We start from the raw sequence: 24,925 nt of genomic DNA, 5'->3' as shown, positions 1-24,925 counted from the left end.
CTACATTTTTTAGGTGTAGATGATAGGGTTGCCACCTCTGCTGACATTTGTCGCCGGGCAGGGGGCGGACAGTAATTTCACGAGGGTGGGGAAGAGGCGGGGCTGTGACATCATGGGGTGGGGACAAGGTGGTGTCATGATGTCACTGGACGGGGCTGCATCAATCTCAGTGAGTCCTACTTGGTTTTCCTAATTTGGAAAACCGGGCAGGAGGTTTTGACCCAGACCGTCCTTCTGAAAACCGGGCTGTCCGGGTCAAAACTGGACAGGTGGCAACCCAAGTAGATCAGCCTGTGGTGGAAATAAGAAAGGGTTGATCCATTGGTGTCAGTGCAAACCTGCTAGGGGTGGGCTAAGCCAACCGGGCGCCCTAGGCAACCCGGTTGGCCACCTCGCCATTGCACCTCATTGACCCCCACGGCATAATGACAACCGGCGGGGGCAAGAGAAGGGAGCGCGAGCTAAGGGTAGGCAGGAGAGGTTCCTGCCTGGCACCCCCCAATCGTTGCACCCTAGGCAGGTGCCTCTTCTGCCTACCCCTAGTTCCTTGTAGGCTCTTTTTTTAGCTAGGATATGATTGTAATGGCAGATATCTGTGTGCCAAAAAACAGCACTTAGATTAATAGCAAATATTTATTATATAAAATCAGGTAGGTTTAGATGTCACATATAAATGCCTAGCAGTTGACTTTATTAAGGATGTTATCTCTTTTCACATTCTATATAAGGGAGTTTTGGTGCCAAAGTGCTAATTAGTGTTAACTGCAAACATGGTGCATTCTTGCTTTCTTAATTACACTTACAATTGTCTATTAGCGTTTACAGTATATGTTGTGCCCAATGGGGTGTTATCTGACTCCACAGAAACACATTTGCAGATTTCCTAAGTGTAAATGTTGCTCATTGATTTTTTTTCATGATAGTATCTTTTACCACTAATACATTTATTGCTAAGATAGGGCTTTTAAATTGGAGGCTCTTGGTCTACAAGTGACCCTCCAACATTTTTTGATGACCCCTATAAACACATTTATATGACATTATTATGTTAGTTTAATCCAGCCCTCGCGGATGCAATTTGAGAAATGATTAGAAAACTACATGTAAAAGTCTAAATAGCGCATAGATATTTTAAGGAGAATAAAAGGTGCTGAGGTTCAGGCCGCCCCAGGGTCGGACTGGGGGGTGCAGGGCCCACCAGGCTCCTGCCCCAGGGGCCCTGCAGGTGCCCCCGCCAGCCACATCCCCTAACCCCCATTCGACGTCCTGAGTGCTCATAAGGGTCGGGTCTGGGCCGCTGGGGCCCATAGGGATTTTACCCGGTGTCCCGGCTGCCCTATCCTAACATAAAATATCACCGAAAGAAAGGACAATTGGTGTTGGGGGAACTCAGTTAATCCGTTTTGCAGCAACACAAAGACATAAATGTTTGGAGGCACAAGAAAGAACTGGTTAGAGGTATAAGATACTAGGGGTTTGGTTGGAGGCACAAGACAGATAAAACTAGATTCCAGGCACAGACTGGCAATCTCTGCGTTCTGGCAAATGCCAGAGTGGCTGCTGTAAGATGCCATAGACTGCCACTGGAGTGGGCATGAGATGGGAGGCACAAGATAGGATAGCATTAGTCTACAGGTTCTTGGACAGGCTACACTGATGGCACATGGCAGTGCAGATTCGATTGAAGGTACATAAAAGGACAAGTCAAGTTTGAGGTATTATTTAAAACAGGTTGGGTTGGAGGCATAAGCCAGAACAGGTTAGGTTGAAGAGACAAATAAATGAGGCTAGGTTGGAGCCACAAAATAAATATGACTAGATTGGTGGCACAAAGCAGGATAAGTTAGGTTGAAAGCACAATACACGTATTTATTTGAAATTCTCTTCCCCCAGACTGTGAACTTCACACAATTATTCCAGGCTCCAAAATAAGGAGGAAAAGACAGGTTGGTGTAATTCTGTGTGTTCTAGCACGCTGTTGGTTTCTGTCTGCGCATGTGTATGTATAGTAATGTATAACCGCTACTCTGCAGGGTTCCACTATGGGCAGGGCAGTGCATATGTTCTTGTTTGCACCCCAATTAAGACAGCTTTATGGGCAACATACAGTATAATTAAGGCCGAACATTTCTATTCTCAGGTTCGTCGGACTTCACACTCAGCTCTGACTGAAACCAAATATGTTGAACTCATGGTGGTGAATGACCGATACTTGGTAAGTCTCATAGACTTTGTAGTGAAGAAAGTAGGCTGAAGGCAGTGTAAAATTATAAAAATCTGGTAAACCTTGTTTGTGGTGTTCTGAATCGCAGAAAGTAATGCATTTCATGGCCCCCTTGCCGCTTCACTCCATGTCGGAATAAGAATTCCAATTGTCAGATCTTTGCTTTTCTAATTGCTGAATACTGAGATACACTGTAATTGCTAATTGGTTGCTACTGACAACTACACTGTTGTAGTTTGGCTCTTATTATATTGTATTATATAGGATATATATATCTCTCTAAATCTATCTGTATATATATTTTTTTAATTTCCTGATATTCTTATTCTTTCTTTTTCCTGGGCCAGTTTGATCAGCAGCGCCAATCTGTGGTTCTGACCAGTAGTTTTGCCAAATCAGTGGTGAATTTAGCTGATGTTGTAAGTATCCCATTATGGAGTTTCTGTTACTCTCACTGCTTGTTATTTTGCAAAGACATTTATTTTTTATTCAATAATATATTTATACTTTGTTCCATAGTGTATGATAAGGATATGAAAAGACACTAAGGGGTTCTGGGCCCATTTAAAGAAACACGGCTGCAGGCTGAGTTATACAGGGAACTTTTAGTAACACTCATAAGGGATAGTGTACCCCCTACTGTAAATTATAAGCATATTACAAGACACTAGGGGGTTTTGTGACCATATAAAGGCACAAGGCTGCAGACTGAGTTATACAGGGAATTCTGAGTATCGCTCATGTATTATAAGGGATAATGTAGTGTAAATTATAAGGATACAGCAGGAGCACTTCAGCCTTGGTTATTTGGTTGACATTTCAACCCACCCTGGGCCCTTTTCCAAGGCCAAGGTCTGAGAAATAATTTTGTACTTCTCTTTTAGATACAGGGAACTCTAAGTATCATTTATGTATTATAAGGAATAATATACCCCCTACACTACTGTAAATTAAAAGGGCTGTACAGGATAGGGACTGAGGTAATTTCTAATATATTTGTAATTTTCAGTAGGTTAATCATTAGTTCTGATAAAATACACATGTATTGTACACATGGCACAATAAGTAGCAAAATGCTTTGATATTATCAATGTGACTAAGGAGTGGATTTATTACCAGTCATTGTATGGGTAAAAAAGTACAAGGGTGTTTTTTATTTTGCTTTTGCCTGCGGTTCAACCCTTGCCTTCTGTCATGGCAACAAAATGCAGGAAACAGTCACAGAGTGCTGACCATAATAATGAGTGGGAGTGTGGCACACAGGCAAATTACTTGCCAGGAAACAACCCCCCCCCACCCCCCGTGCTGTTGGAATAGCTTCTTTGTGCTCTACTCAGGGGTGATCCCCATTAATTATAACATTGGAGCTTGGTACTGTGCCTCACCATGTAATGGCCTTTTGCCTTCCCTTAGTCCAGTGCAAGGAGCATTCATTGTCCCATCTGCTTTTCTTGCCATTATTGCTTTATGGCATGGTCCCCTCCCAACACATACACCATTATACAACAAATTGAGATCAATACGTTTAATTAACCTGCTTACTAGCACTGAGCCTTCTCGTAAGTGATGTCTGAGGAAGTAGCAGTCACGTTAAACAAATTAGGGATTCTATTTTAACCCATACAAACTCCACTGATGTTTTTTTTGCCAGTGCAGGATGAATGTAAGGATTCTCTGCCTGAACACAATGACTTATTTTAGGGTACGGACCAAAAGGGCATTTGCTCTTGGCCCCAAGATTCAAAATTGAAAACGTATGTAAGCATAAATAAATAAAACTATAGGTAGGTTATTCATTATCTGTAAACCTATTATCCAGAAAAATACAAAGTCATATTTAAACAGGCAATTCCTTTTTTTCATATTTGCTTCTTCTCTGGAATAATTAGACCTTGATTATGCAAGGAAGCATTCTGGATAATAGATCTCATACATACAATGAACTAGAGAACATAGTGTATAGGGTTTCAACATAAATTCTGTCATTTTTAGCCTGGCATCAAGAGAACAAACCTTCCAAAATATTGCCATTAAACATTTTGTATCCTTCTATACCAATCCCCTTGCTAAAAAGAGAGCAGCCGCCCTTGGTGATTATTAGCTTGTCTTGTTCCAATATGACTTCTTAAAGGGCAGTGCCAAAAGCGAAAGAACAGATTACCCATCATTATGACTGACAATTAGCACTTATTTCAGTCCCCTTTGGAAAGAACTTGATTAACTGGATTAGGGTGTCACAGAACAGTGTTGTTTTAATTTGGAATTGTCAGCATTCTGCACCCAAAATCCCTTTTACCTCCACATACCCCTAATCACTACCCTTTTCCCATATCTACTCCCTCCTTTCCCTGCCCTTGTGTATTCTTCACTCCCAAACCCTTTAGATTTTTAGAGAGCAACTAAATACCAGGATTGTGCTGGTTGGCATGGAAACCTGGACATCCACAGATAAGATAACTGGAAGTGAGGATCCCCTGCAAGTTTTGGATGAATTCATGAGGTACCGGAGAGCGGAAATCCTGGACCATAGCGACACCACTCACCTCTTCTCGTGAGTCTTATTGGGTTAGCGGCACCTTCTTATATAACTCATTTAACAAGTGGCTGTCTATGAGGACCTGATCCCTGTTTGGAACTAGGGATGTATTGAATCCATAACAGTCCCATCAAATACTAAATATGCCAAAGATCTAGCCTCACACCACATCCATGTGTTGAAGGGACATTAAAGGGGAACTCTACCCAAACACTACTTAAGCTTTTTGAAAAGTAAACATAATTTCAAGCAACATTGCAGTATACCTCAATGAAAAAATATGCAGCCATTTCATGATTTTAATGTAATAATATGGTTTGGAACAGTTACCTAAGCCCCGCCCCCTGTTCTCCTGCTGATCTGGCTGACTACTTTGATATTCCAAAAAATGTAACAGTAGTTGACTGTCCTCAGCCTGTATCCTCCAAATCCCATGATTCCATGCACATGTGATATCAATAAGTGCAAAGCATTGTGGGTTATGTAGTATGTAGCATGATTCCTGTAAGCTGTGGAGAAGTTGTTACAATTTGTAACATCAATGTTTTAGTCCCTCCTCCAACTAGGATTTGAAATTATGCAGAAAGAGAAGAACTGTTTTGCAACTGGATTCCAGCATATAAAAATGGTATTTATTCATACTTTTTGAAGGAACAGATTACAGTGAAAGGTATATTTGGGGTTTAGTGTAGTGTAGGGCTCTTTAAGAAATTTTGGTTCGGAGGCCAGAGTTCCCCTTTATACCAAGAAATGGTGGATTTAGAAAACAATACATTTTCGCACAGATATTCCTGTAGAGTAAAACAAGTATGCCCACATGGGAGAGGCTAGTAAGCTAGTTATGCTTTCTATCATATTCCATGTAAATATTACCTCTGGTGTCAATATGGCCCCCATGTGCCACTGATTATATCCTTTCCGTCATCCCCTGTACCCACCCATTATTTCTGACATGGCCATTGTTGTGAAGACAATAATTTCTTTAACAATAAACATGCTGTCCCGCACATACCAACATGATTCCTTCTTCTTTGTTTGGAATCTGGGAGGAATATGATAATAGGAGTAATGTTTATTAATAACCAATTTAAATTTCACCATGAACTCATTACAAAAGCTTCTACATAAGATCAATCTTTTAACCCATCACACTTACCACTGTCATACAGCTACTTATTTGGGACTTTCTTACCCATTATTTTTTACATAGACTTAATTTTCATTCCCTTTAGAGGACGCACTTTTAAGAGCAGTCGCAGTGGAGCAGCTTATTTCGGTGGCATCTGCTCTCCATCCCACGGTGGTGGTGTGAATGAGGTGAGTCTCAACTGTCAACCTTCTCCTTAAAGCCTGTTCATATCCTGTTTAAGGCTAAAAGCATTATATAGCAAGATGGCCAATCTTTCCCCCCACTACAATAACACACAGGAACCAAACAGATGTTTGTATTGCTAATTTTGCACTAGATCAATAAAAATTACGGGCAATGGGCTTCTGGACCAGGATAGAACTTGTACAGTATGCTGTTGTTAAATGGTCAAGTTTTATGGATTTGAATGAATCATCTCCCAGAAAATGTAAACTACTTGCTTTAACCAGATTGAAGAGCTTTACAACATACTGATTTGGGAAATAATATTGCATTCCTTGAAATAATTGGTGTAGTTTCAAAATATAAATAAAATCAGCCTCTCAGCAATATATGTTCTTATTCTGTCTCCATTTCTGCAGTATGGGAATATTGGGGTCATGGCAGTTACCTTGGCCCAGACTCTGGGGCAAAACCTTGGCATGATGTGGAATAAACTACGCACTACAGCTGGTAAGTTTTAGGTGGGTACCTTGTTCTTGATCCTGTGCACATACAGTTATTACTTCACCGGTGTCAGTGAGACCTATGGTGATCTAGATTCCTCTCTCTACAGGTGACTGCAAATGTCCTGATCTGTGGCTGGGCTGCATCATGGAGGATACTGGGTAAGTCCTACAAGGCAACAGTGAGCATGTTTGCTTTTGGTGGTATGTTAGCACAACTGAGGTGGAGAGGTCTCAAAAGTTCTATCAGTTTTGTAGTCCGTCAGATACCAAATCCTCCCCCAAAATCAACGCAGTACAAAACACAACCTAAAGCATAAGTTCTATATTCAAATCTGAGCAAAATCACCCCAAAAATACCATTATCGGAACAAAAATGTCATTCTCCTTAGTCAAGTGCTGTTAAGTCACATCACGTCACATACCAAGGTAGCCATACACAGGCCTATAAAACTGTTGTCTTGGCCTCACAGAAAGTTCCCTTAGGTAAGGACAGCATTGGCATCTCTTCAGACTGGTCATCCCTACTATCTGACTATTGGCTGTGGGCCAAACAATCAACCAAATTTGGGCCAAAGCACTGGTGGCTAAATTGGACAAAAATCATTGGACCCTATCATGAGTATGCTCAGCTTTATGATTCTGCTGAAACCAAATACTAATCCATCACTACACATGAACCAACCCCATTTAAAAATGCAAATACACAGAGAGGCATTGTTCTCCTGCTATGCCCTCATTATTTACTGTCTATTAATGGAAAAATCAATTCAATATAAATGGTTCTGTTCTTATGATATCAGAGAGGAAAGAACAAAACAAACACACATGAGCTCAGTTTGGAAAAGGAAGGTGGCTGACTTACTGGGGGGTATTTAGATACTACCCTCCCCAATGATTATACTTACTTCAGATCCCAGGCCAGCTTTCCTTTTTAAGCTCCATGCATGTGCAGTACAATAAAATTGGAAAAATTCAAACTTTTACTCTGCTGCTCATGAATGTTGTGACTTTTGAGACAAAGAAGCAAGCTGATGCACAACAAAGGAACTATATTTTAATATTTTAATGGCAGAATCAAGCTACACTATAGGGCTCTGGGGGTCTAAAATATCTTGCATTCAGCTTGTGGTACAGAATTCCAGGGTCTGTATTTAAAGAAAGACATTCTGCCCAGAAACACAAGCTTCCCTTACATATCTGTGCATATAACCACTAGCAGTCTGGCTGTAAAACGGCCCCAGGGTCTATGTTATGTATAGAACATAAAAAGACATATATAAAGTGTGCTGCTTCCCTTGTGCACCCAGAGTATGTTCATCTTGCAGAAATGTATTATATAATTACCCACAACCAGCACATTTCCCATGAGATTCCAGAACTTGCTAAGCACCTTTCATATCCCTTGGGGACAGGCCTAGTTTCCCGGCCTAAGCTGCCTTGTTAGTGGCCTCATTTATCTTAGCTTCATATAAAACTGAGCTCTTGTCAGCCAGGAGGAAGGTGTTTGTTGTATATAGCTTGTTCCAAGGCCATTGCTTCTCTTTAGATTTTGGCACCTCTGCTGCAAGAAGGAGCAAAATGCTTTGGCTTTTGCTATGTATAAATAAAATTGAGAAGCTTTTTTTCAGGAATATTCATACTAAAATTCCATCTTTAGGAATGCCTTAATGGTTATATTGCTATTTGTGACCTTTGGTGTAAGGCTCACATAAAATTGTCCCACTCTCCATGGAGTGGGTGGGAAGCCTATTGTTTAGTTCAGGCCTACGTACCAGTTGAATGATCCCGGTGCTGAATGTTATGTCAACACTAAAGCCAGGGAAGGTTCCAGGCAGGCCTTGGCCATACAAAAGAGCTTTGTTTGGGGCACATCTGGCTTGTGGGCTGCCAGTTGGAAATCCTACATTTGACCTATGAAATGTTTTGTTGAGTTGTTTCTCCTTAGAGCTTGATGGGTTTTATTGAATTGTGAATATATCTGCTGGAGGCTGATGGTAGAATTCCACTGTGTTCATTGTCTGCTACATTCTTTGTTGATAGAAAATACTGTAGTTGCTTGTAGGTGCTCATGGTTTCATCTTTATTTATACCCAAACCATGTTGAAGAAGAACCATCCACTGACCACCTCCAAGGGTCACTTCCTCATCTCTTTCTTCTTCATACATTTTTGGTAACTAAGCTATATAACTAAGCTATATAAATCCATGTCAACCCCCATTGGGGGTTATACTATCTAAATGATTTTAGTAGTATTAAGGCTTGGTGCTTCAAATTATTGAAGATACCAGGTCCTAGTAATCCATACTGGTATTTGTACTGTAGGTGGTACATAAGTAGTAGGTGCTTTCAATAGACATGAGCAGAGGCAAATACATTTATAAGAACTTTTTTACTGTGAAGTTGGTATTAATGGTGGGACACTGCCAAATCTTTTGTTTACCTGAGTTTACATTGGAATATAGGGTTGCCATATTTTTTGTAAAGTAATACTGGCCTTTGTGTGGGGCAGTAGGAGGTGATGGGGGTGAGGAAGTAGGCAGACTGGGTGGGAAAATTGGTGGGGCATAGGCAGGATTTTCTTTATAATGGGGAATCTCGCAGTTAAGAGGGTCAGGGAAGGGAGGCATTTTTGGGTATTACAAATTTACTGGCAATTACATTTCTGTTAAATTTGTATTTCTGGCCCTAGCTAGTAATTTACCAGCCGGCCCTGTGAAATACCGGACAGGTGGTATAGTGCTTTCCTTTATTTCCTATAGCCCCAGTATTTGCATGGCAGCGGTGGCCTATATGAAATAGATAGGCACTGAGCTAGGGGGCCCTAGCTCAGGGAAAGCTATTTTTTATGTGTTATGGTATCTTTTTCTCCTCATTTAGATACTACCTCCCCCAGAAGTTTTCCCGCTGCAGCGTGGATGAGTACAGCCAGTTCTTGCAAGATGGAGGAGGCAGCTGTCTGTTTAATAAACCCCTCAAGGTAATTAGCGTGCAGATGACTAAGAGCAGACTTTTATATTTAACACAGCCATGTGTATGTGTATTATTCTGGTATTCTATGCTGCACAACATTACACAGTCATTGCTGCCTTTTCTCTATATATATAGTTCTCTGTGCAGCCTTTGTGCCTTCTGTACTCATATCTTTATATAACACGTAGAGTCAATGTACATTTTGTACGTACACAAATATATACATTGCTGGTGGGATTTTCTATTCTTCAGCTTCTGGACCCTCCATCCTGTGGCAATGGTTTTGTTGAGCTCGGGGAGGAGTGTGACTGTGGCTCTCCTGCTGTAAGTATTATAACCACAATGCTGTTGGCCCTGCCTTGTGCCACAATGATTTGTTACTTTATATGTTCATTCGCTAAGGGAAGGTGGCATAGGGATAGTTAGACACCTTCTTTTTTTACAACTAATAAAGTAGGTAACTTAAAGGGGAACTCCACCAAAGAACAAATTAAGCTTTTTGTAGAGTAAACATAATTTTAAGCACCATTGCAATATACATCAGTTAAAAAATATGCAGCCTTTTCATGATTTTTAATGTAATAATATGGTTCCCTGAGCCTGGCCCCCTGTTCTCCTGCTGAATTGGCTGACTACTTTGAGACTCAAATAACATGTAACAATAGTCGACTGTCATCAGCCTGCCTTCAGCCTGCATCCTCCAAATCCCGCAACCCCTGCACACGTGATGTCAATAAGGAAAGGAACATCACAGTGCAGTGCATTGTGGGTTATGTAGTTCCTGCATGCTGTCTGTAAGCTGTGGAGAAGTTGTTACAATTTGTAACATCAGTGTTTTCGTCCCTCCACCTCTGCCAGTCTTTCAAATGATGTTGAAAGAGAAGAATTGTTTTGCTGCTGGATTTCAGCATATAAAAATGGTGTTTAGTCATACTTTTTGAAGGAAAGGATCACAGTGATAGAAATATTTGGGGTTTCTGTGTTGTGTGGAGCTCTTTAACTAATTTTGGTTAGGAAGCAAAAGTTCTTCTTTTATTGCCTGTTACTCACATCCTACATTTATTCAAGTCTGCTTATTGTATTATTCATGTGTTTATCTGCAGTCATACATCTCACCAAGTGAGTGGATCTTTGATATGGTGCTGGGCCATATCAGGCTGATCAGGAGAGAACCACATTAACAAGCTGATGCAGTCCTTGTTTTGACAGGATTTTTATACTTGCTCAGTAGATACCTCCCGCTTTTAAAAACTGTGACACAGTGGCGAGGAGGCTTCTTCTGGCCAAACTGCTGGTTTTAGTGTAAGGCAGGATGGGTTCTAATCCAGAGGGATTCCATACTACCGTGTTTCAAGTGCAGCTGACCAGGAAGTGCAGGGAAGCATATCTGGACTGGAATTCAAAATAGGTCCTGGCATTTCAAACAGTTCCCTACAAGCCCGATAAATTGTGACTGTCTATGGCATCTTACAGCAGCCCCTCTGGCATTAGCCAGAATCCATAAATTGCCAGTCAAGGGAGACTTACAAATAAAGGCAGACATATACTGGTGTAAAGTGCATGAGCCAGAATGTGTTGTGAAATACTGCCATCTGTTATTTATATAGCGTCAACATATTTCATTACTCTTTCCTGAGATTCACATCAGTCCCTGCCCACATCTATGGTCCCTTTCAAATAATCACACTAGGGTCAGTTTCATGAGGAGCCAATTAACCTGCCTGTATGTTTTTGGAGGGAACTGGAGTACCCGGAGGAAACCCACGCAGACACAGGGAGAACATACAAACGCCTTGCAGATAGTGAGTCTAGTGCTCCAAGGCAGCTGTGTGGCCCCTATTTCATGGATGATACTACATAAACTGCTTTATTTGTAGCCATTGCTAACCCCACAAAGCATGGCTCCCTGGTTGCCTTTGTTACCCTAGTCACTTTAGCCAATCTAGTAACATTTGAGTTCACTTATGTATGAGTTTGTTAGTTTATATTAGGGCTCGTACAGACAAGCATTTCCCTGCATTCCCCTTTGGTGGCATTTTTGTGCGCTCCTCTGCAGGGAAGCGCAGGACGCAACACATCCAATACTTTCTTATGGGGCTGTACTGACACAGGTGCATATAAGCGCAAAACATAGGTGGACTGCAACATGCTGCATTCTACCTGTGTACAGCACTTACATGCACTTGTGTCAGTAGCAGCACACTAAGAACGTGATGTGTTATGTCCTGTGCCAGGAGAACGCCACCGAAGGGGAATGCAGAAGGAAACGCTCGTCTTTATGAACCCTTACTTTGGCTTTGCTCAAAACACCTACCTGACTTCTTTTATGGGGCAAATGTTGCAATTTGGGGGATAGTATGGTGAATTTGTGTACTGTCTGTGAAAAGAAAGAATTAGTGGAGGGTGACCCTAAGGTACAGGGAATAGTGTAAAGAGGGTGACCCTAAGGTACAGGGAATAGTGTAAAGAGGGTGACCCTTAGGTACAGGGAACAGTGTAGAGAGGGTGAATCTCAGGTACAGGGAACAGTGTAGAGAGGGTGAATTTAAGGTACAGGGAACAGTGTAGAGAGGGTGAATTTAAGGTACAGGGAACAGTGTAGAGAGGGTGGAGAATACTTGCCTGCTGTACCCAAAAATAACCACAGATGACTAATCACCCTGTGGACCATCACCCTAAGGAGCAGGGGTCCCCAGCCTTTTATACTCGTGAGCAACATTCAAATATAAAACATTATAGGGAGCAACACAAGCATAAAAAAAGTTCATAGGGGTGCCCAAAAAGGGCTGTGATTGGTTATTTGGTAGCCCAATGTGGACTGACACACTACAGGAGGCTCTATTTGGCAGTACACATGGTTTTATGCCTCTAAAATGTGCCTTCAAACCAGAAATTCAAAAATGAGCACCTGCTTTGAGGCCACTGGGAGCAACATCCAAGGGGATGGGGAGCAACATGTTGCATGCGCAATAGGGTTGGGAAGGGAAAGTTTCAGGTACGGAGGATATTTAACAAATGGGTCATGTGTACAGTGGTTACCAGTAGACCAGTGATCCCAAACCAGTGGCTCACAAGTAATCACAGCCTACTGTTAAACAAAGGTTGCTGCAGGCAATTATATTTAATGTTATTTTATGCCAAAGCACCCAGATTTGATCTGATCGTCTTTTTTACTGCAGGAATGTAACAAGTCCGGAGCAGGGAATTGCTGCAAGAAGTGCACCCTCAGCCATGATGCTATGTGCAGCGACGGCTTGTGCTGCCGGGGCTGTAAGGTAATATTCTCTGATAAACAGTAAGGTGCTAAAGGATCGATAATGTAAGGCAATCATTAGCATCATTTCAATTACCAGTGTTAACCAATCAGAGATTAGTTTTCATTACCTCTACAAGATAAAAAGGAAATGCAATGGTTACTTTGGGCACTTTAAACCCTGTGTTCTTTAGAAGCCAGAGAACAGGCGATACTCTGTTCTGGGATATGGCTTCCCGTGTTCCATTGCCCAGAGTCAAAGGTCTAATTGGTTGCTATGTGAAAGACTCCACAAGAGCCCATTGTTCACTATATTAACATATATCTGTGTTCCCATTTACAGTACGAGCCACGGGGGACCGTTTGCCGTGGGTCTCTTAATGAATGTGATGTACCAGAGACTTGTCCTGGAGATTCCAGTGTGGTAAGAGCTTCTTGCTGACTCCCACCCAGGTTTAAATTCTAGCTATAGCTATAAGATAATTGTGAGATTAGTGATGAATTTTCCTATTAAAAAAAAATTAAATTTTCACAAATTTTCAGAATACATTAATTACAAGATTTACAGTTATTTGTAAATATATTTGCCAATGCAAGCAAGTACCTGTCTGTCCCTTGCTATTCTCTCCATGGTTCGGACTATTGAAACCAAGCCGCAGTAGTCACAATCAGCAGTGCATGCATGCAGAGAACAGCAAGGGATATACAGATACTGATTTTAATAGCAATGACATTTTTGAGTTAATATACCTTTTAGGACAAAGGAACTGTAATTAAATGGACTTTACAGATTCAAATGGTCTCACAGTTTACCTTCAAAAGGGACATCTACCCACCCTCTTCTGGACAATTTTGTATTTTAAATGTTTGTACTAATTTTTTTTTGTTTTTATATTATCGGTTTTGTTCTACTATTATCATGAATGTGTAACAAGAGCACTCCCTTGATGTTCAAATGCTCAAGTTACTTACACAGGAAGCATATGAAACCTGCCTGGCTATTCTAACTGTGGCAATACTGCAATCAGGAGCCCCATGGTAAAGCGGGCCCCTGAGATAGAAAGGCATGATTTACCAATCATATAAGGGGGACTTGTAGTTTTTGGGTGGACCTTGGGTAAACTTTTGACATAATTAGGGCATGGTCATGGTGGACTAATAACTGGGCGGCCCCAATTTATTAGCATGGAACCCCAATATTATTGGAGGCCCTATGCGCAGCAGCTGGTCACAACTAGGGAGGCATTGAATCCACTATATTGGGACTTTGCAGAACCCCGAATTCTTTGTGAAAGTTTCAGCCGAATACCAAACCCAATCCTTATTTGCATATGCAAACAAAGGCACAGAAGGCGTAAAAACAACCATGCAGTGCGCACTGTGAAAAATATTCAACTTCCTTGTTTAGTCACGATTTTAAGGATTCAGTTTGGCCGGGACCATGGACTTGCCCGAATCCTGCCGAAAAAAAGGCTGAATCTTGGCTGAATCCTGTACCGAATCCTGGATTCGGTGTATCCCTAGTCAAAACAATAGAAGCTTAATTTACAGATGTAGGGAGCCACTACTGATGTTTCTCTGCTCAGTCCTATTGCACTGCCACAATGAGTGATAGGACTGAGCAGAGAAGTGTCAGATGCTTCCCACATCAGTAACATGATGTTCAGTGTGGACACCACAGCAGTTTGTGCAGGTTAGAATCTGCCCCCTTTAAAATATGAACCCACTTTATTTCTTGGGGTTGGTGAGATAAAAATTATCCATGGGTTCTGCCCAATAACGGTTCATGTTTTTATCACGCAGTGCCCGGCAAATCTACACAAGCAAGATGGATACTTCTGTGACAACGAGCAGGTATCTTTCCTTTATCCAATGTAACTTAACTGGGTCATACTGTCACTGTCAGCGCATGCCACTGTCTGCTTCAATTAAGTGCCCCTAATCACTGAGCAGCTTCCAAAAAGCACAGTCTCTAGAAGACACTGCCCTCCATGCTGAACAATGGCAAGATTGGCATAATGGGTGACATGGAAGTGCAAGGCTACTTCCCTCTGCTTTGTGAGCCCTGTGTATTAATGGACTACACCAGTATTATGATCTTCTCCTGTATGACCCTCTCTTTATCCATTACCTGCAGGGTCGATGTTTTGGTGGCCGCTGCAAGACCAGAGATCGTCAGTGCCATGCACTATGGGGGCGCAGTAAGTGCAACACAGAGAGTGGCTGAGAAAGAGCCTCTTATCTACAATAAATGTTTGATAGAGTGCACAGTATTCCAAAATCCCTGGTTTGGCCATGAACGTTGTCTCTAAAAGTCATAGAGTAGGGATGCACCCAATTGGCGTTCTACTGTTATTTATCCTGTATGAGTGCCTACCTTTTTAAGAATCAAAAGTTTTTAGTTACAAGTTTATTATAAAGTTACAAAGCCAACGATGGTTTCAACTATTTACCTCTCCTCATATTTTATAGGCTGACACCTACCTGCTTGGTTGCATTTCTTGGCAAAAGTGTCTCTTGACCTCAATATTGATCTCACCCAGATCATTCTAACTAAGTGTTGAAGGACCCAGAGACAAGATATTCAGTGCGGGTTCCCTTATACGAATTTACGAAATATCACATTACCAGGCAGTGAGGTCACACTGGAGGCTACTGATCTTATTTTGGACCACCTATTGTGGCAATTAATCCACTGTTAATTCAGCTAGATCCAATAATTGACGTCAGAGATTCATATTATAGCAAATCATTTCCTGATCACAGTTGTCCTTCTAATGGACACAAGAGCCAAATGTAGGTTATTAATACAGGAACTATTTGTGATTACGAGGATAGAACTTTAATGGCCATGTACAGGCCCATGATCAGATAAACATGCCTCTTTTCTACACTTGTTTCAGGTGCGTCGGATCGGTTTTGCTATGAAAAGTTAAACATTGAGGGAACCGAGAAGGGTAACTGCGGCAGAGACAGGCAGAACTGGATTCAGTGTAGCAAACAGTGAGTGAACATGAGGGCTCATTCCATCAGATGACTACATTAGTTCTTAACACAGTTCTTACTGTGGGTCCATGTTATGTGGCCCTTCTCTGCTCTTAAGACAGACTGACCATTCCCTTTTACCTACCCATGTTTCAGGGACGTGCTGTGTGGGTATCTTCTGTGCTCCAATATATCTGGAATTCCTCAGATTGGGGAGCTGAATGGAGACATCACCAGTATGAGCTTTTACCATCAGAATCGATACTTGGACTGTAGGTGAGTTGTGGGTTGGAAACAAAAGTTAGCTGCCTTGTACAGGGGAATATCTATACTGTGATAGTTTTATGTTGTTTATGTAGCCCAAAGCATACCCCCAGTTACAACATACATCACCGCAGAGCTATGGGTAGGGTTGCCCCCTGGCTGTTATCTTACCAGCCTGGCCGATAGGCTCGATTCCAGTATTATTAAGAGGGAAAAAGGTTTAAAATATAGTTCTGTATTTTTTTCCAGAAAAGGGGGCAACCCTAGCTGTGGGAGGTGATAAAGAAGGTTGTGGCCAGTGAAGAATTAGGGCTAAAGCTGGCCATAAACGTACCAGTAAAACTGTACAAAACAATGGTTTTTTGCACATGTATCTTGGCTAATGGATGCAGATATCTTTTTTACACGAGTATATAGCAGTTCATCAATCTAACATGTTATCTGCCAATTTACCATGTTAGCCAGAGCTGGTGCCGCAGCTCCCCTTCTGTTCCTGCTATTCCAATGGTTGGGGCTGCTGGCTCGAATGAAGAAACAATAGAAAGTTGCCCATGCAGTGCATTACCATTCATATGGTAGCTGTCCATTTGGCTCATAAGATGATTGGTCAGATAGAAGACTACCGGCCAGTGTATGTTCACCTTTATGCAGGAGTGTCAGCTATAGGCTTTGCAACTGCAGCTTTTCCCAGAAGCCTTTGTTCCAAGTGCCCCTAAATAAATCTTTTACCACATAAGAAGGAGACTTTTGTATGAGGAGTAATTTCATAATCCAGGAATGGGATGAAGATTAGTGGTACTTAAAGACTAGGGATGCACCGAATCCTTCACATGATTTTAAGGCCAGGACCATGGATTCGAATCCGAATCCTGCTGAAGAAGTCTGAATCTTGGCCCAATCTTGAACCGAATTAAAGGCACCTTTTCATGTAAAGAGGACTTTTATATTTGGCGCCTGTATATTTAGTGCCTGTAAATTAATTTGTTTTCATTGTGCACACAGAGGGGGGCAGGTGATGCTGCCTGATGGATCATGCCTGGGATATGTGGAAGATGGGACACCGTGTGGCCCCAATATGATGTGTCTGGAAAGGAGGTGCCTCCCTGCATCTGCTTTTAATTTCAGCACCTGCCCCGGCAGTTGGAATGGAGTGATCTGCTCAGATCATGGGGTAAGTTCTAGGTACCATTAGCTATAGTGGCCCTTCAGCGGAGCAGGAGAAAACCTCCTAGCTGTGGTTGGGCAAGAAGGCCTAGTAACCAGACAGTATATCAGCATCCAAGAAATGCAGACATGCTCAGACAGTATATCAGCATCCAAGAAATGCAGACATGCTCAGACATCAATTAGATGCAAAATCTTGCTGGCAGGGGACCTTGTTAGCCAAAGTACAAGGTCAGTGTACAATGTTATGTAAGAGTTATGAAAAAAACACTGTATTGTGGGTAAAAAAAATCCAATTTGCAGTCACAATTACATTTTGCTCACTGCATGTTTAAAAAAATGAGTCCTTTGTCTTTGTAAAAATGGCTATCTTTACAGTGGTGTTTGATGATAGGAAAGCACTTCTGTCTGTGTGTTATTTATAATCTGTTCTTAGGTTTGCAGCAATGAAGGAAAGTGCATCTGTCACCCAGAATGGACAGGAAAGGACTGCAGTGTGTACGATCCACTTCCAATCCCTAAACCTACAGGAGTAGTAGAGAAATACAAAGGTATTCACAATGATCACCCCACTCCAAAATGCTGCTTGCTAGCAATAAACCACTAGGGTTTTTAAAGATAACTCCTGCCCTTCTTGCCCTAGGTCCTAGTGGAACCAATATCATCATTGGATCCATTGCAGGGGCTGTCCTCATTGCTGCAATTGTGCTTGGAGGAACCGGATGGGGATTCAAGTAAGTCAGGATCTTGCATTTTAATTTGTAGACCATAATGAACACAGGGTAGCAAGGTGGCTAAGTAGTGCAGTGCTAAGCAGCAGTCACAAAATCCACTTCTTTACCCTATACCTATACTGGTATCAATTCTACATCAGTTCAGGGTCTGGTCCATTTGAAGAAAGGGTGGGATCTCATGGATTTTCTTTTTCCATGCAATGAGTTACTAACCAACTTTTCCTTTTTTACCCCCTCTCCTCCCTTCCCAATTAAGGAATATCCGAAGAGGAAGGTACGTACCAAAACAACTCATGCTACTGACAGGACACATGCTCTTTGTTCTGTACTATGCGCAACTACCGCAGTTATTTTATTGTACCCTCTGCTGTACATCCTGATGGGACCCTTAGACTGGATGGCCTATAAAGCTGGCAGTGACTTCCATAAGGAATTGTGACAACTAGATTAGTGAAGCATTGAGATATTGTAGGCCATAATGGATAAGGCCCCAGAGCAAAGCAGTTGTGTAAAGGTGGCCATACACATACCAATTATGATCTTGGACGCAGGAAAGATTGTTCATTCCCTACACTGACGTTCAAAGCTGAATTCAGTCCTAAACGCAGATTTTGCTAGGGCGCCTTCAACAGCGCCCAATCAAAATCTCATGTCCCGCCTGATCAATGAGAATCTTAAGGGAGGGGGGGAGCAGGAGAGGGGAGAGAACTGAGCAGACTCTGGCCCCGGGAATGAAGGATTTTTCAGAGAGAGAAAGTCAGATACCCTGAGAACATGTTTACAAAAAAGGAGACAAGACATCCTGTGTTCCTTTTGATAAAAGACTCAGTGCAGCGTTTCTGTGAGTGCTTATGGCTGTATTTACCTTTCTGATAAAGCTTACTTAGTTTTTACCTCTGCTTCTCCTTTAAGCTGGCCAAACACAGACCTATATAACGCACCTATATAATTGTACGATTAGGGCCAAACAATCGAATTACAACCGTGGGCATAGGCGTTGTCAGGCCGAGAACTGCATCGGCTCATTGATTGATCATTCAATCATAACTAATTGGCCCTAATCGTACAATTATATAGGTGCATGTATGGCCAGTTTAAGGCATGGATTGTTTAGACCTAACCATGGCCATAGACTTCCAATGGCCAGTGTGTAAGGCATAGAAAACTGCTCAATTTGTCCAGGGTCAAACTGGGGTGCTGGGCCCACCGGGGCTGCCGCCCCATGAACCCCCTCCCCCCAAGGGGCCTATAGAACTGTGTAAATGCAGGGGCTGGAATGGGGAACTGCAGTAGATGTGCAGGAGTGGTGGGGATTATGGTTTCTTACTGACTCCCCCTGCAGGCTTCTTGTGATACTGTTGCCCCAATAGTTACACTGTTACTGATCTCTATGGGCAGTATAAAGCAGGTTGATGATGCTTTTAGCTATTGGATGACTTCTTACTTCATCAAACTAGTTTACATTTATTTACACTACAGTGTAAGCACCTAGCTTTAGCTGGGTTCTGTCCATTCCCCACCCCAACCCAACCACAAGTATCAAAATAAAATGAAAAAAGAGGAGCAAGAAATACAAAACTGATTTGTTTCTGTGGGGAAGATTGGGGATTTCTCGAGCTGACTTGGAGTTGGAGCTGACCTATTCTCTGCTTCTACCTTTCAGATCTGGAGGTGGATAGGCAACAACTATTGTGCTCGCTCACCATTCTTCAATATTTAAAATCATTTCCATTAAGATCCCTCTGGGCTTTTTGCTAAGGAAACTAACTATCAAATTGAACTGAAGTGTAAAGAATGGAAGGGGAGCCGCAGCCAATATCTAAAGGGGAAAACACTTGAGATTTCTCTCTGTCTTCCAAAACTGGAGTCTAACTGCCAATCCTTTGGGGAACAAACAAACTATTTGACCAAGAATGAAGAGAAGGGGCAGTCGGGGGAAGCTTATTTCAAATTGCAGAAATCGGAAGTCCTTGAAGTGCCAAAAATGTATGGATTAAAATCAGTCCACGTTCAAAATGGATGATTAAACCTGCCAGAATCATTGGTACTTACAAGACCTAGGATGACTGACCCCTCCCCCTAAACCCCAAAGAAGTAATTAAAACACTATGGTCCTCGGAGGACCATTAAAAATCACTGCCATTTTTTTTCTAGAAGTACTATATCCTTGACGAATTATCACTGCCCTTAATATACATTCGATCAAATAGGGGTCCCGCGTTATATTTTAATCATATCACTGTAACAAGTACAGGTATTACAATGTATACCATAGGGAAAGACCATATAGAACCTTCTAGCCCCAGGTAATACTTCCACTTTCATACAGAAGCCATGTAGCCTTCTGCCCGACAGGAATATTCTATGAAGAAGTCTGTTTTAAGGCCTTCTTACAGAAAGCACATATAGATCCTCAGCCAAACAATAATTGGACACCATTTTATGATATAATCATGCTTGCTGACTGTAAAATGATCACCTGTTTTCATCTCTTAATTGCACTAATAATTGTAAAGATAGATGGGGTATGAGGGAATTATTTTCCAACATCAACTGGCCATACAGGTCAATGCCATAAGTATAGCTTATTGGGACAAACCTTGGCTGGTGAAATCACCGACACCTAAAACATGTCACTGCTACTGCGCAATGGTGCCATTTCAGCCATACAGAGATATAGGTAGAAATCGTACTATACCCAATGCCAAAAAGGAGAATACTTGGGGAATAGCGATTTGGAGGGGTATTAGTTCACAATGCTGCTTAGTTCCCATAGGAAATTGATAAGGGGTTGTTTATGACACAACAGGCCTGAACTGGGATTCAGAATAGGCCCTGGCATTTCAAGTACACAGAGGCCCAAGCAGCTCTCCCACCATCCCAATAAATAGTGACTGTCTATGGCATCTTACAGTAGCCCCTTTGGCATTTGCCAGAATCCACAGATTGCCAGTCCAGGCCTGGTTTAAAGAAAAAACTGGCATCTGCCATGTTTTTACACTTTGCACCCTGCAAAGTACCAAGAGCATCGAGACCTGTGGTTGCCTCCATAAATACAGCACGGCCTGCAATCTGCATAGACGTCCTGCACATCTCCTGTCCCCTAACTTATGTGCCATTCAAATACACAAGTTAGGGAGCACCAGGAGACACAGGCCTTTGTAATGGGGCACCTTATGGTGCATAGCGCAGCAAGGCCCCAGTTAGATATATTTCCTAAATGAACACTAGGTGGCACACTTTTGTCAACAGCATGTCTGTCAGGGGGCCATGCTGACTTCTAAAGTGTTTTGATGAAATTATACCTTCATTAGAGGAAATGTGAGATATATATATATATTTGTGATATATCCATAACAGATTGAACTTCCGGGAATCCTCCTGGATTCCCCAGTTCAACCTTTGTTAAATCAGAGCCTTATTTTGCTTTTTAATTTGAGGATTCATCTCCCTTTACACCTCGCAGTCATTAGGGATCACCATCAAAATTCATTTATTTGTCCAGAACAAAAAAAGTAGCCCCTTGCTGGGTTAAAGCATTCTTCCTGAACACCCCTCTTCTACTTGAACAGTTAAATATCTGATCTAGACCTGCCGTATGTTTTTATAATTTAACTTGACATTTCTATTGCAAATGCTGATTTATCTGCAAGGCACTAATAAAATATATTTGAGCACCAAGTTGCACTAAAGATTGTACAGACAGGAAAGAAGCAGAATGGGGAAGAGGAGAAGCCAGTGGGCAGCAATAGGTATCCTCAGTGCCAACTGGTGCAATGTACATTGATTGAGGGCAGTTTACATACCCAGGATGCTTTTCTTTAGCCCCTACAAAGGGAACATAGGAGCTTGAGTTGAATGTAAGGTGTGCGTTTTCTTTTACTAAATGACCAACTGTCCGCCAGGGCATGCTTGAAAGGGACCTACAAGACGATAGCATTATGCTTCCAGATCTCGCCCATGTTTGTTTACTGACTTGTACAACCATTTTTCGTGGATAAGGACAGCCATAGGTTGGACAGGCCTTCCCTTTTGCCAGGAACGTTGGCAACCGATAACATTCCAATGATCTTCAAGGAACTAATTAGTAATTATGTTAGCAAAAACATTTCTTTTTGAAACTGGAAAAAAAGTATTGAATTGATCAGCAGACATTACCATTCTCTTCTGCATCCTCACTATTCTGAACATGACTGCAGTATGACGAACGGCGTTGACTCAAGAGCATCAAGCCAACATGGGGTCAGTCTTTCGAGGATGGTCAGCACCGGTAGTCTAACTCACTGCCAGTATGCTTCATTTCAGAGACCTGCATTTAGAATTCATTCTAACCTGCAGGAATCAACATGGAGGAACTGGCCCTTGGTGGACCAAAGACAGAGCACAATAAAAACAGGATGGGTTTCAATAGCAGGACAGGAGGTGCTAGATATAACTATGGATTTACTTCTTAGGAATAAACCCATGCCTCAATTTACACTTTGTTTTTTCAGTCACTGTCATACACTGACTTCAGAGTTGGCAAGTGTCTTTTGGATGCCGCATCTTCCCAGTACCCAGACTGCGGGCCACCAGTAGCCCCACACTGCAAACCAATGCTGGTTGTTTCTTTTATTAAAGGAGAACCCAATTATGGGACTGGATTCTGATCAATTCTTAGCAGCTGTTAATTCTTCACCTCTACAGGAACTCAATGCAGAATGGGTTTGGGGAACTTGAATAAAGGGATTCTTTTATTAAAAAATCAAATAAAATGAATGTGCTAACGAAGCTTTGAGCGTTGTTATGTAAATTCTACATAAAAAAAACATACCGTATATATTTCAATAATAAGACCTTTGTAACACCCTCACTGGAGGGTCCTAGACATGTGGGTGTGTATAACAAACAATGGGTATTCAAAGATGCCATTAGACCTTGCATGCTTTGCATGTCTGTAAGCACTATTGAGAAAACCTGGTGGAGGTCTGGCACTCAACAAATTAATCCTCCTACTCTGATATTCCATTAGAGTGGGATAGTGATTCCGTAAGCCCCCTGCCACTTATGGCAGCCATAGTGGGGACTGGTTCATTCTACTTCCCATTAGTCTACAGCAGCCCCATCCAGATAAGATTTAGTGTGAACACAGACTGGTCTTTTTCATGAGTGGCACAATGTTAAAAAGATGAGCTAAACTCACAGTGTTGCCCTTAGTACCTAGGCCCCGCCTTTTGTTACTTTCATTGACATAGCTTCAACCCCTGAAATAGAAATTACACCCACAGCAGGTTGATGGTGGTGCTTACCCTGGCAGGTTTATCTCCATTCAAAGTTAGCAAAATATGAGTGTGTACACACACTTTAAGGGGCATTTATAAATTCTAAGGCACAAAGTGCACTTTGCACACTTCTTGCTCTATTGTCGAGCTGTCACAAGAGCTGTGACTGCTGCCAAGAATGCAGTGCTGCCTGTAATTGTCAGCACTGTATTCATTAAAGTAGGTGGGGGTGGCATGTAGGTGTACCCTTTTCTGCCACCTAACCTGAGCTTTATTTAGACATGCAAGTTAGGAAGCGCCAGAGGACACAGGTTGCAATTGGGCCCTGACCTTACTGCCTGCTCCATGGCAAATGATAACAAAAAGAGTTGTCTGACCCCACTGCCTCTACAGTCTGCACCTCATGTTGTATTTTTTTGTTATCTGGTGGGAGGTGTGGACCACCATCCAGGGCAAGAAATGCTTGCTGAATTATCTCTAAGGGTGCAAGACTTCTTATGAGCCCTTAAGTATAGTTGGCCCTTTTGCAGGGGGAAACTTTGCTTTGTCAAGCAATATGTTGGGTTTTCATAACTGAAAATACTTGTGGTTTGCATCAGAACCACAAGATGGCAGTGAATAAGCACTCAGTAGCTACAGACATTGTCATTGCCTGTGTTCCATCTCCTGTATGTGCATGGGTGGGAGTTACGTTGCTATGTTCCCACATTATCAGGTAAAGGTTCTTTTAAAATGTTTCTAAAGCACCCTGAGAAGTCCACTGAAGGATTTGGGATTACAAGTTGCCTTCTGGATTTAATCCTGTTCTCTGCTTGTGCAGAAACCTGTGCTAATGAGATGGGAGGCAAAAACTAGAGCAGGCATTGCACAATGTTATTCACCAGCCTTAAAGGAATAGTAACACCAAAAAATGAAAGAGCTTTAAAGTAATAAATATATAATGCACTGTTGCCCTGCACTGGTAAAACTGGTGTGTTTGCTACAGGAACACTACTATAATTTATATAATAAGCTGCTGTGTAGCCACGGGGGCAACCATTCAAGCTGGAAAAAAGGAGAAAAGGCACAGGTTACATAGCAGATAACAGATAAGCTCTGTAGAATACAATAGTGTTTTATCTGTTATCTGCTATGTGCCTGTGCCTTTTCTCCTTTGAATGGCTGCCTCCATGGCTACATAGCAGCTTATTTATATAAATTATAGTAGACTTTCTGAAGTAAACACACAACATTTACCAGTGCAGGGCAGCAGCACATTATATTTTAGTTACTTTTATACACTTTCATTTTTCGGTGTTACTGTTCCTTTAAAAAGTACTTTTGAGATTCGTCTCCAAATGGGTGGAAGAATTTGGAGCAAGGTGTGAAGGATCTTACCGCTGATACTAATCATCTCTCTAGCGAATCCACCAGATTTTTATGTACTTAATAAGAGATTAGTGGGTCAATATGTCATTAATGCCCCTACTGTGTTTGATGTCAGCTATCCCTATACATGGAAGTGGGGTCCTCATTCAGCTTCCTTCAGGAGGGTATAGAAACTACCATGCCATGCAGTCATAAGTGCTAGTAATGGGGCTCCTGGTCTATGGATAACCTCAAATTCATACCAGTCTATGGTTGCTGTTTCATAATAAAGTTTTCTTCCAGTCGGGTATGAATGACTAATTTGTACATTTCCATCTGATTATGAAACGCTGGTGTATATACAGTTG

At 41.8% G+C, this 24,925-nt stretch overlaps 1 protein-coding gene across 1 annotated transcript in view; it reads left to right on the top strand.

Moving 5' to 3' along the window:
• adam11 (ADAM metallopeptidase domain 11) overlaps positions 1 to 22,720 on the top strand; it is a 36,410-nt gene extending 13,690 nt beyond the window's left edge. Inside the window, 20 exon segments of the mRNA NM_001256228.1 lie at positions 1,894 to 1,946; positions 2,141 to 2,215; positions 2,572 to 2,643; positions 4,609 to 4,775; positions 5,993 to 6,077; positions 6,492 to 6,582; positions 6,686 to 6,737; positions 9,457 to 9,556; positions 9,802 to 9,873; positions 12,729 to 12,824; positions 13,146 to 13,226; positions 14,606 to 14,656; positions 14,940 to 15,003; positions 15,706 to 15,805; positions 15,944 to 16,063; positions 17,054 to 17,222; positions 17,652 to 17,766; positions 17,859 to 17,949; positions 18,206 to 18,223; positions 19,613 to 22,720. Of these exon segments, the coding sequence (NP_001243157.1) occupies positions 1,894 to 1,946; positions 2,141 to 2,215; positions 2,572 to 2,643; positions 4,609 to 4,775; positions 5,993 to 6,077; positions 6,492 to 6,582; positions 6,686 to 6,737; positions 9,457 to 9,556; positions 9,802 to 9,873; positions 12,729 to 12,824; positions 13,146 to 13,226; positions 14,606 to 14,656; positions 14,940 to 15,003; positions 15,706 to 15,805; positions 15,944 to 16,063; positions 17,054 to 17,222; positions 17,652 to 17,766; positions 17,859 to 17,949; positions 18,206 to 18,223; positions 19,613 to 19,628 (1,688 nt within the window). The 3' untranslated portion in view covers positions 19,629 to 22,720.
• The last annotated feature ends 2,205 nt before the right edge of the window (positions 22,721 to 24,925 follow it).

This window comes from Xenopus tropicalis, chromosome 10 (assembly GCF_000004195.4).
Source record: "Xenopus tropicalis strain Nigerian chromosome 10, UCB_Xtro_10.0, whole genome shotgun sequence".
Lineage (NCBI taxonomy): Eukaryota > Metazoa > Chordata > Amphibia > Anura > Pipidae > Xenopus > Xenopus tropicalis.
This window is presented reverse-complemented; position numbering and strand designations above follow the sequence as displayed.